Below are 12,745 nucleotides of genomic sequence, written 5' to 3'. Positions count from 1 at the left end.
TCGGAATTTGATTTTTTTGGATGGTACGATACGTGGTCCAGTTCCTCCTTGTACTCCGTCTGATTGGAACACTATTAATGCAATGTTAGTATCTTGGATAACTAATACAATTGATCCGGAAGTTAAAACCACCCTGACTAAATATAGAGATGCCAAGAAGCTCTGGGATCATCTTTAACAACGCTTCACGTTGGTTAATGGTCCGAGAATTCACCAATTAAAATCCTCCATTGCAAGGTGTGCACAGACAAAGACCATGTCTATCTCCACATATTACTGTCGGCTGAATGCTCTGTGGGAAGAACTATATCGCCATGAACCCATTATTACTAGTTCGTGTTGTTCGAATTGTGATGTGGGTGAACTTCATGTTCAGAGACGAGAAACGGCTGAACTCCACGAATTCCTCATGGGGTTATACTCTGAGTATTATGCTCAATTGCGTGCTAACATTCATTCTCAAGATCCTCTACCTTCCATTGATAAAGCATACCAATTAGTAATTCAGGATGAGCGAGTTTGGCTCGCCAAAGCCATCCCCGATGAGAAGTCCTTGGAAGCACTGGGTTTCGCTCTCAAAGCCACCACGGGCACTGGCCGTGGCAGAAGAAGAGGGAGTGATAGCTCGGTGGGCTCCAAGTGCTAGAAACCCGGTCACGATGCCTCCAATTGTTGGAGCAAACCGGTGTGCTCACATTGCAAGAAGCGTGGTCACGATGTTAGTGGCTTCTATGAGATTCATGGGTATCTAGAAGGCTGGTTTGAACAGCCCAAACCTGGCGGTGCAGGTCGTGGCAGGGGGAGTGCGTATGGTAGAGGTTGTGGTTCAGTGCGAACCAATGCCGCAAGTAGCAGCAGCAGTGGTACTTCAAGCAGCAGTAGCAGTGCCTTGGAGTCGAACTCCTGTAATTCTATTTTTACTCCTGACCAGTGGACAGTAACACAAAGGTTCCTGACAATCATTTGAATGGTATTATTTTACACTTCTTGTGTTAGAATACCACAACAAAATGGCAGAGTTGAGCGAAAACACAAACATATTTTAAATGTAGCCCGTGCCATACGATTTCAAGCTCATTTACCAATTTATTTTTGGGGAGAATGTGTTCTCACCGCTGCCCATTTAATTAATCGAACCCCAACTCCTCTGTTACAGAACAAAACACCCTTTGAAATTCTATTTGGCTTTCCTCCATCTTATAATCTCATTTGTACTTTTGGTTGCCTATGTTTTGCTCACAATCAAAAAAAGAAGGGGGATAAGTTTGAGAGTTGTAGTAGAAAGTGTGTTTTCTTAGGGTATCCATTTGGTAAGAAAGGGTGGTCCTTCTATGATCTTGAGAAGCGGGAATTTTTTGTGTCACGCAATGTGAAATTCTTTGAGAATGTTTTCCCCTTTATGGATGCAAATATGGTGAATATCGAGCCAGAAAGGGTTGTTCCATTGTATGATGATGTTGTGATAGACGACGATTTTTTTGATAATGCTAGCCCGGGGGATACGACACCTCATGGCTCCCCATCAGTTGCTGACTGCCTGGCGGATCAGTAGGGCAATACCACTGCCTAGCCCACTGGCCGACCAGCTTCTGAGCAGCAGCACCAGCCGAGACAGCAGGGCCTGCCACAGAATCAGTCTGCAAAATCGGGGCAGCAGGGCCAACTAGAGCAGCAAGGGCAGTCACAACAGCTCACTCAGCCCCCTGCACTCGCACAGTACCGACCCTCCAGGCAGCGAGCAGTCAGCGGATCCGGCTGAGTAATTAGGAAGGGGTTTGCGTGTTAAAACTCCGTTAGTTCTTTTATGAGATTATATGACTCATACTGTTCTTGCCAATAGTCCATCTTCGCCTACACCGCATCCGCAGCAAAAGTCAGGTACCCCGTATCCTATGGCGCACTACATTAATTATGATAATTTTTCTGTCAATTACTGTCATTTTTTGGCACCAATTATTTCAAGTAATGATTCGAAATCTTTAAAGGAAGCAATGAGGCATGAAGGTTGGCAAAAATCAATGCAAGAAGAGATCCGAGCCTTAGAAGATAATAGGACTTGGACATTGGAGGAGTTGCCCCTCGGAAAACGTGCCCTTGGTAGCCAATGGGTCTATAAGACCAAATATTTATCCAACGGTGCTGTTGAACGATTAAAGTCAAGATTGTTAATTTTTGGCAATCATCAAACCGAAGGCATTGACTACAATGAGACTTTCGCTCCGGTAGCAAAGATGACAACTATCCGAGCTTTCTTAGAAATAGCTGCCTGCAAGAATTGGATACTACATCAGATGGATGTGCATAACGCATTTTTACATGGAGACCTTGACGAAGAGGTGTACATGAAATTGCCCCCCCCAGGTTCGAGAGTAAAAATCCGAAATTGGTGTGCCGATTACATAAGCCATTGTATGGTTTGAAGCAAGCTCCACGTTGTTGGATTGCCAAGCTTGTTATAGCTCTAAAAGGGTACGGGTTTCTTCAATCCTACTCTGATTATTCACTATTTACATTCACTAAAGGGCAGATTCAAATAAATGTGTTAGTTTATGTTGATGATTTGATTATATCTGGGAATGATTCTGCTGCAATATTGGCTTTTAAGGCCTATTTGGGAGATTGTTTTAAAATGAAAGATCTAGGGCCCTTGAAATATTTTCTTGGCATTGAGGTTGCATGGAGTGCGACGAGTTTATTTCTGTGTCAGCGTAAATATACGCTACACATAATTTCTGAGGCAGGCTTGACAGGTGAAAAGCCTAGTGATTTTCCGATACAGCAGCATCATAGATTGGGTCACGCAACGGGTGAATATCTTGCGGACCCAGAGCCTTACCGTCGACTTATTGGCCGATTGGTATACTTTGCTGTGACACGGCCAGATCTTACCTATTCCGTGCACATTCTATCTCAGTTCATGCAGAGTCCACGTACAGAGCATTGGGAGGCAGCCTTGCGTACGTGTGGTACGATACTTGAAGGGTACACCCGGGCAAGGGATTTTGCTTCAAGCAGACAGTGACTTATCACTTCAGGGGTGGTGTGATTCGGATTGGGCTGCTTGTCCCCTCACTAGCGCGATCATTGACGAGTTGGCTAGTGTTCTCAAGCCAATCCCCTATTTCTTGGAAGACAAAGAAGCAGCCTACAGTTTCTACGTCATCGTCAGAGGTTGAGTATCGGTCTATGGAAGCTGTAACTTGTGAATTGAAGTTGTTAAAGGGTTTATTATCGAGCTTGGGAGTACAGCATCCCACAGCCATACCATTGTTTTGTGATAGTCAGTCGACTTTACATATTGCTAAAATCCGGTTTTCGACGAAAGAACCAACACACATCGAGGTAGACTGTCATTTTGTGCGCGATGCTATTACAGATGGTACTATCGCTCCTTCATATGTTCCTACAAATTTCCAGCTGGCAAATATTATTACGAAGGCTCTTGGCAAGCGACAGTTTGATTTTCTTTTGTCCAAGTTGGGTTTTTGATCCCCATCATGCTCCAACTTGAGGGGGGGTGTTATGATATATGATAAAGTTTTGAGGATTTGATATGATTTGGTTAGGATACTTAGTTGGCAAAGATAAGATATATGTTAAGTAGATAATATTCTTTAGATTTTTTGCCATAATTATCTTGTATTCTGATTATATATTGAGGCCAAGAGCCATGAATGAAGGTAAGCAAATAAAACCGATTATTATGTCTCACTTGGCCAATTTAGCTGTTTCAAGCACCGATTGATCCATATTTTCGCTCTTAGCTAGTTTCTAATACGTAAGAGCGATTTTAATTTCTCTCAAATTCATATATTGTTTTTATTGATACGTGCTCACAAACCCAAATCTACACTTGATTTGCACATTTACAGCTACATAAGCAAAAGTGTACATCATAATCCAACGCCAATACGTTTGGGCCGTGGCGCCTTGAATACGTATACTAAAATATCTCGGTGGTAAGTACAGTTAATTATACCAATACTATTCGCCTATAGGTGAAGCAAGGTGAGATATTTGGAAAAATTGACTAAAAGAATGAGACATCATCATATAAAATTGTGGAAATTTCAAAGCATTGAAAGCAAAACAACCAAAGAAATCAAAGGACCCACCCCTACGGCAAAGGGCAACTTTCTTCATCAATGCCTAATTTTGCCATTTTACTACTTGAGCCATTTACATTGTACCAAGTATTTCTTTATTATTATCAGTTTATCACACATTCATATTTCATATCCTCCTTTCTCTACCTACTCCTTCCCTGTTCAAGACTATACTTTCTTCATCAAAATTATTATACGGAGTAGTTATTATTCTGTAATAATACTATGAATCTAGCAACAAATTCCAAATTAAAAATAATAATTACCCTCTTACTTCACTTAATTTCGAAATCAACTTCCAGTCCAACTTATCTCTATAATTTTTGCTCAAACACCACTATATTTGCAACAAATAGTAAGTACCACACCAACCTAAACAAACTCTTCAAATCCCTCTCCTCCAACGCCACCACCAACCCCGCCGGGTTCGACATCACATCCGCCGGCACCAACACAAGCGACACCGTCTACGGCCTTTTCCTCTGCCGCGGTGATCAAAACATCACCGCGTGCAGCGATTGTGTCAAGACCGCAACCACAACAGACCTACCAAAGTCATACTGTCCCAACAGAAAAGTCGCGGTTATATGGTACGACGAGTGTATGCTACGATACTCTAACGAATCGCTCCTTGGAAAAATGGAGCAATCACCTAAAGTGTTCTTAACCAACACTCAAAATATGACCGGAGATCAAACCGCGTTTTCTGATCTTTTAGGAAACACAATGAATAGTTTAGCAGCTGAGACTTCGAATAGTAAGTCGGGTAAAAAATATGCAACAAAAGTGGCGAAATTTACCAGCTTGAAGACGCTCTATGCAATGGAGCAGTGTACTCCTGACTTGAGTGCCTCAGATTGTAATCAATGCTTGACGATTGCGATCGGGTCGCTCGACGTTAAGATGGGTGCCCGTGTAATGCAGCCTAGTTGTTTTGTACGCTACGAGACTTATCCATTCTATAATGGTGCCACTAATTTCTCGGGCACGCCACCGTTGTCATCGCCGTCGCCGTCGCCGGATACTAAACCTGTTGTTAATAATGGGAATGGTACGTCATTTTACTTCTCTACTTCTTTAGATTCTTATTTCTTGACCTTTGTTAGCTTTTGGCCTTGGTTTATTGAGTTACCAAAAATATATATCACTTTAAAGTGTTTAAACTACTTTGTAATTTACTTTGGAGATAGAGTTGTTAATTTTTAACATTTCATTCATTCCTTTATGTTGCATATGAACATGTTCAATTAATCTTAATAAAAGTTATTGATTTGAATTATTTATTTTTATCTATGATGATTAATTAGAGGAAACCCATATTTTAGATTTTTAGTTATTTTGTGGTTTATAGACTTTGTGTACACATGATCACGATGGCATGGTGTATATCATGATTTTTCCTTTATTTTTTAAGTTTTTATATCCATTTCACATAGATTCATACAATCAATCAGTCATACATCCTATTTGCAATTTATGTACATGATGCAAGCATTATTATTATTATTATTATTATTATTATTATTATTATTATTATTATTATTATTATTATTACAATTGATTTTCTCATTTGTAATTTTGACATTATTCATAAGGTGAGAGAATCTTTTAAATTTCTCTTAATATATAAGACATAACATAGTCATGTTGGGTGTTATTTAATTCATCTCAATAAATAGATTATTAATATTCAATTATTATATTTTTCACAAATAACTAACGATATTTATGATTAAAGTGTTGTATTGACAAACGTGCACAATCCAAATGAGAGGATCAAATGGGGATGGAGGGATTATTATTATTATTATTGTTGTTGTTGTCGTCGTCGTCGTTGAGTAGATACAAATGTCCAAAATATTCCAAATTTTTTTTTTAAATATCTATTTTCAAATTTTTGGGAGTTTGTTGTGAAATTTATCAAATTTTACTTAGATTTCCACGAACGGACTCTTATCAAAATTCAATTGAGAATTTGGACTAATGGAGTGTGTATGGGTGAGGGTGGGACCACTTAGGAGAGTTACGTATGTGAAAGGGCATTCAATTATAGACGGGTGGGTAGTTGGCATCATTTATTTGACTTTTAGTCAAATCCATCACTTATTTTGTGGCCTCTTCGTGCATTAGCCACCAACAGTTGACCTCAGGTCAAAAAGTAACACAAATAACTTAAACCTTCACAATTTTATTTATTTATTATTTTTATATTTTTGAAAGAAACTTATTTTTGTAGTTTTGTAAGTGAATATAAACAAATCTCAACTTTAGGACAAATTATTAAATAAAAAAAGGACTATCGGGGTAGGGGGGAGACTAGTAAACAAATGGCTAAACAATAAATCTTATCGTAAATTGAAATCCATTCAAAAAATATCCAATCAAAGTAGAAATTGCATGATGAGAACCAATCAGCACATTAGAAGTGCTTGTTCCTATCTTCATTGAACTGTGAATCAAAGAATGAAGGTCCTACAAAAGACGTCGACAGCAAGAAATATTGGCCACAGATTATTTGTCAATTTCACTATCGAATCATCAAATGTTATAATTATAAATGCATTAAGCTCATTCGAATTATTCTAACATTAACAAATCAAAAATGAAACAAAACCTCTCGTGAAATATGCTTAAATCATACCTTAAATTACTAGTAATTTTTGTTCAATTTGTTATGTCCATGGCTGCCCTAGCCGATTATTATCCAAATTGCACATATAGTCCAAGTTTCGAACCAAATAGTTCTTACCAAACTAAGCTTAACGACCTATTAACCAACTTGATTTCCCATTCTTCGGCAAATGGATACTATAACTCTTCCGTTGGCCAAGGGGACGATCAAATCTACGGCGCTTACCTATGTCGTGGTGACGCTTCGACTACTGAATGTAGGGATTGTGTAGAAGAAGCACATAACTACATTCTCTTAAATTGTTCCTCTAAATATCGGGCTGTTATATGGTTCGAGTATTGTATGCTCCTTTATTCAAACGTGTTGTTTTTTCAAAAGTTGGAATACGATCCTAGGTGGATTATAGGGAACCCTCGAAGCATAAGTCCTAATGAGACTCAGAGATTTTGTCGAGGTACTGACTACTACTGCCGAGAAATTAGTACCGAAAGTTGCAAATAGTACTGCAAAGTTTGGGACTAATGTAGGCAGCAGTACAGGCACCTTGCCGCGGTTGTATATACTGGGGCAGTGCACACCCGACTTGAACGATGTCGATTGTGCAACGTGCTTGAGGATGGCTAATCGCCAGTTTCTACACCAGTACGGTGGAAGAGTTATGCTGCCTAGTTGTATTGTTAGGTTTGAGTTCAACCAGTACGACCAACCCTTTTACAAGAGTGACACCGCTGTAATGTCATTCATACCGGCTTATATTGTTCCCAATACCAACTCAAAGGGTACGAATTTCTTAAGAGTTTATATTTTAGCTGCTTTAAAACAAAATTATATGTCATAATTTAAGACATTATATGTCAAAATTTTAACACTTAATTATATTGATAACGTAATGATTTTGTACAATAAAGATAAATCATCAGAAAATTCGTGTAGTTGTGTTTATAATACGTGCTTAAATTATTTGTACAATATTCTCTAGAAGTACGTCGTATTTATAATACGTGTTGATTAGAGTAGTAAAACGGATCTTACTGTCATGACTTGTTGTAATTAAGCACTTCTTATACTCCGTACATAAGTTAATTACTCGGTCTTACTTGTTTTATCTACGCAGGACATAGAAAATTTTCAGACAAGATTATTGCCGCCATTGTTGCTCCAGTAACTGTTATATCATTGGTAGTACTTGCTTTAGGTATTTGTTTTATTAGAAAGAGTTCCAAGAAATACGGTAGTCTACCTCCACAAATTGGTAAGAACACTATTAACGTATCAATAGCAAAGTTGATCATATTATTTTTGGTGATAATAACACTAAGCTACTCGATTAATTACTATATTGTGGTGCAGAAAATGAAGATTTCACAACTGCTGATTCCCTACAGTATGATCTGAGTTCACTTCAATGTGCAACAGCGAATTTTACCGATGAGAATAAGTTAGGTGAAGGTGGATTCGGTGGTGTATATAAGGTAAAATCATATGTAGATACTAATCATAACTTAGCGAAAACCATGTAATTATGTGGAAAGTTGGCGTGACAATTAAATTGGGATGGAATGAGTATTGATGTAATCGCTATGACCTGTCATACTAATTAATAATCCATTTTTCTTTCAGGGTACTTTGTCAAATGGACAAGAAATAGCAGTGAAAAGGTTATCAAGAGGTTCAGGGCAAGGCGTACAAGAATTTAAGAACGAGGTTTTGTTGGTGGCCAAGCTTCAACATAGAAATTTAGTAAGGTTACTCGGATTTTGCATAGCAGGAGACGAAAAACTGCTTGTTTACGAATATGTACCCAACAAAAGCCTTGACTACTTCCTTTTTGGTATGATATTCCGTAACCTATATATATTCTATACTTCTAACTATTTAGAAGTTAATTAGATTTATTTTTATAAAAATACTTAGATTGATGTTTTTTTTTTTTTTTTTGGCTTGATTCTATATAAATAGATCCTGATAAACAAGCATTATTGGATTGGGAAAGACGCTATAAAATCATACAAGGGGTTGCTCGAGGAATGCTATATCTCCATCGTGATTCTCGGCTTAGAATCATACATCGTGATCTTAAAGCAAGCAATGTGTTATTAGACGTGGATATGGTTCCTAAAATTTCAGACTTTGGCATGGCTAGGATTTTCGGGGTAGACCAAACCCAAGGAAACACAAGTAGAGTTGTTGGAACTTAGTAAGTATAACTCCGAATCATTTTTTATAAGCTAATTATCAAGGATAAGATCATAACTACAAAATTGCAATCAATATACATAAATCTTAACATATACATAATTCTTTATTTATTTATTTATTTATTTTCCTTGCAGTGGCTACATGTCTCCGGAGTATGCAATGCATGGACAATTTTCCGTTAAATCAGATGTATACAGCTTTGGTGTACTAGTATTGGAGATTCTAAGTGGCAAGAGGAATACTAGTTTCTACCAATCAGGGGAGGCGCAGCACCTTTTAGGCTATGTGAGTATTCTAATTACCCCTTTTCTTGGTGTATGTCACTCTAATATATTGTTAATGATATTGGAAGGAGAAATTGATTTTATTGTCGAATTTGTAGGCATGGAAGCAGTGGAATGATGGGGCACCCTTGGAGTTTGTGGATCCAAATATAAGGGATTCGTGCTCGGTAAATGAAGTCATAAGATGCATACACCTTGGCCTGCTATGTGTTCAAGAGTCTGTAGACGATAGGCCTACAATGGCAACAATAGTCCTCATGTTAGATAGTTACTCTGTCACTCTACCGGTACCACAAAACCCAGGTTTCTTTATCAAAGATAGGACAGGATCAAACTTTGGCAACCCGGTTTGGTCGGATCAGTCGACTAGCAAGTCTATGCCTTGGTCTGTGAATGACGTCTCTATCTCTGAAATGGAACCAAGATAGGGGCGTGGATGGATCAAGGAATTGATTTTCCTTAGTTTGTATTACTGTATTGCACAAGGTATTTATACACCCTAACAGAAGAGAGTAGGCCTTATACATTAGCCCATTAGCTAAATACAATATTAAATACAGTATTAGGGTTTAACAAGTTGTAGTACAGTAGTTATCTCCATGAACGTCATGTTAGCGATTAATCATTAATAGGTAGCCTCAATTAAGCATTCGCAGTATACTATTGTTTCCTGTTAAATCATGCATGGTTATTATATATAGTGAAAATGTGAAATATTGAAAGTTTAATTTGCAATATCTTAAAGATTGATATATTGTAATTCTTTTTTATAAAGATCATTTTGAGCAATTTTGATAAATTAGATAGAAAATAGAATTGAATGGCTTGAATTTCTCATTGATCGTAATGTCAAATATATAATAGTTACACCTCCTAACAATAGAATCAAAAGATATGCTAGAATCCTAGGAAATTAACTGAAATACAATAGATAATATTTGCCAAAAGATATCCTCACAAAAATATATTATACGATATCTCATTACCCCCCCCCCAAGTTGGAGTGTGAGGATTGGAAACGCCCAACTTGGAAAGAAGATAATCAAACTGAGATTTGCCGAGAGCCTTGATGAAGATATCCGCGAGCTGTGAGTTGGTTGGAACATGAGAGGGAGAGATCAAGCCTTCAATAATTACATCTCGAACAAAGTGACAATCGACTTCAATGTGCTTCATTTGTTCATGAAAAACCGGGTTCTTAGCTATGTGCAAACCTAACTCACTATTACTATATTATTTAATTTCCTTCAGATGCTAAACACCTAGACTCAACAGTAGATCTTTTAACCATTTAAGTTCACAAGTAATAGCCGCCATGGGCCCGTATTCGGCTTATGCCGATGATGTTGACACTGTGTGCTGCTTTTTAGTTTTCCATGAAATAGGTGACTTGCCAAAAAACACTAGCCACCGAGACAAAGACCTCCGTGTAAGAGGACAGGCGGCCCAATCTGAGTCACACCAACCTTGCAAATTTAAGTCACAATCAGACTCAAAAGAATACCTTGTCCCGAAGTGCCCTTTAAATAGTGCACTACTCTCAATGCCGCTTCCCAATGTTCACTACGGGGTTCTTGCATAAACTAAGATAGTATGTGAATTGAATAGGCTAAGTCAGGTCGTGTTACCGCAAGGTATATCAAACAACCAATCAGCCTTCTATATTGCTCTGGATCCGAAAGTGGCGCACAACTTGCTAGGCTGAGCTTGTGATTTTGTTCCATCGGAAACCCACTTGGCTTTGCATCCAATAAACCTGCTTTAGAGATGATATCCAAAGTATATTTTCTTTGACATAAAAATAAGCCTACAGAGCTACGAGCAACCTCGATGCCCAAAAAATATTTCAAAGGACCAAGGTCCTTCATCTTGAAACAATCACTAAGATAGGCTTTAAAAACAGTAAGTGCAGCGGAATTATTCCCAGAAATAATGAGATCATCAACATATACTAAGACATTTATTTGAATGTTAGTCTTAGAGTATGTAAATAATGAATAATCAGAGTAGGATTGTAGGAAACCATACTGATTCAAAGCCTTGACAAGCTTTGTGAACCAACATATGGGAGCTTGCTTAAACCATATAGCGACTTGCTTAATCTACAAACCAAGTTGGGATCCTTACTTACCAACCCGGGAGGTAGCTTCATGTATACCTCCTCATCATCAAGGTCACCAAGTAAAAATGCATTGTAAACATCCATTTGATGGAGTTCCTAATTTTTCGAAGCTGCTATGGCAAGAACAGTTCTGACTGTAGTCATTTTGGCCACCGGAGCAAACGTCTCATCATAATCAATGCCTGCTCTCTGATGATTACCAAACACAACCAAGCGAGACTTGAGACGCTCAACATTCCCATTAGACAAAAACTTGGTCTTGTAAAACCCATTGGCTCCCAAGAGCCTTCTTTCCCGGGGGAAGATATTCCAAGGTCCATGTGTCATTGTCTTCTAAAGCTCAAATTTCCTCTTTCATGGATTTGCGCCACCCATCATACTTCATAGCTTCATTGAAAGATGTTGGATCCTTGTTTTGAACAATTGCTGCAATAAAATTCTGATAATTCACAGAGAAAGTGTTACAATTTATATAATGTGCTAGAGAATACGGAGTACCTGGACTCTGATTGGAAGAACGAGACGGACTCTTAGCAACAACCGTGTGTGTAACAAAATCCCGAAGTAAAACTGAAGGATGCTCGGAAACCACGACCCATCTCATCATTATTAGGCGAAACATGGCTGGAATTGTGTGACTGTATGGGCTCGAACACAGGTGGTTGTGGCACTGCGAGCTGGTCAGTGTGTTGCGACTGCGCAATAACAGCCTCATCATGCTGCTGTACGGTCTGTCTGGTAGGGACAGGTTGTGGCTAGGCAGTAGCAGCAGCCTCATCATGCTGCTGTGCCGTGAACTGCTATCGTACGGTCTCCGTATCTACTTGTGGTGAAGACACATCATTTCCTTCCCTATTAATTATTTCATGCTCAACTTCAGCATTATAAGCAACCAAATCATCATCACTCACAATAAAATCCGCAAAATCAACATGAACATTATCCCCCGTCTCACAAAGATTCGGATCAACATTAGCATCTTTCAGACTACAAAAAAGGAGCACATCTTCCACAAATTTCACATCACGAGAGACAAAAAATTCCTTTGTTTTAAGATCAAATAGCTTCCACCCCTTTTTACCGAATGGATACCCCATAAAGACACATTTACGACTCCTACTAGCAAACTTATCCCCCCTCGTCTTTGATTGTGTGCGAAACACAAACAACCAAAAGTACGGATAGCACCAAAAGAAGGAGGTATATTGAAGAGAATTTCAAACGGTGTTTTATTTTGAAGAAGAGGAGTAGGAGTTCGGTTAATCAAATGAGCTGCAGCTAAAACACACTCCCCCAAATAATAAATTGGTAGTTGTGCTTGAAATCTCAAGGCTCTCCCAACATTAAGAATGTGTTTGTGTTTTCTCTCTACTCTCCCCTTTTGTTGAGGGGTTCCAACACA

At 38.5% G+C, this 12,745-nt stretch overlaps 1 protein-coding gene across 2 annotated transcripts; it reads left to right on the top strand.

Moving 5' to 3' along the window:
* The first annotated feature begins 4,175 nt into the window (after positions 1-4,175).
* LOC110687301 (cysteine-rich receptor-like protein kinase 10) lies at positions 4,176-9,981 on the top strand. 2 transcript variants are annotated; one of them, XM_021863934.1, is made up of 7 exons: positions 4,176-5,157; positions 7,853-7,990; positions 8,089-8,210; positions 8,359-8,569; positions 8,698-8,935; positions 9,072-9,222; positions 9,320-9,981. In XM_021863934.1, the coding sequence occupies exons 1-7, from the start codon at positions 4,332-4,334 to the stop codon at positions 9,647-9,649; spliced, it is 2,016 nt and encodes a 671-aa protein (XP_021719626.1). In that variant the 5' UTR covers positions 4,176-4,331; the 3' UTR covers positions 9,650-9,981. The 2 variants fall into 2 exon arrangements, with proteins under 2 accessions (XP_021719626.1, XP_021719627.1); XM_021863935.1 differs by lacking the exon at positions 4,176-5,157 and adding an exon at positions 6,077-7,517.
* Positions 9,982-12,745: the final 2,764 nt, after the last annotated feature.

The sequence above is a fragment of the Chenopodium quinoa genome, unplaced genomic scaffold (assembly GCF_001683475.1).
Source record: "Chenopodium quinoa cultivar QQ74 unplaced genomic scaffold, ASM168347v1, whole genome shotgun sequence".
Lineage (NCBI taxonomy): Eukaryota > Viridiplantae > Streptophyta > Magnoliopsida > Caryophyllales > Amaranthaceae > Chenopodium > Chenopodium quinoa.
The sequence above is the reverse complement of the archived record's forward strand: the minus strand, read 5'-3'. Positions and strand labels throughout refer to the sequence as shown.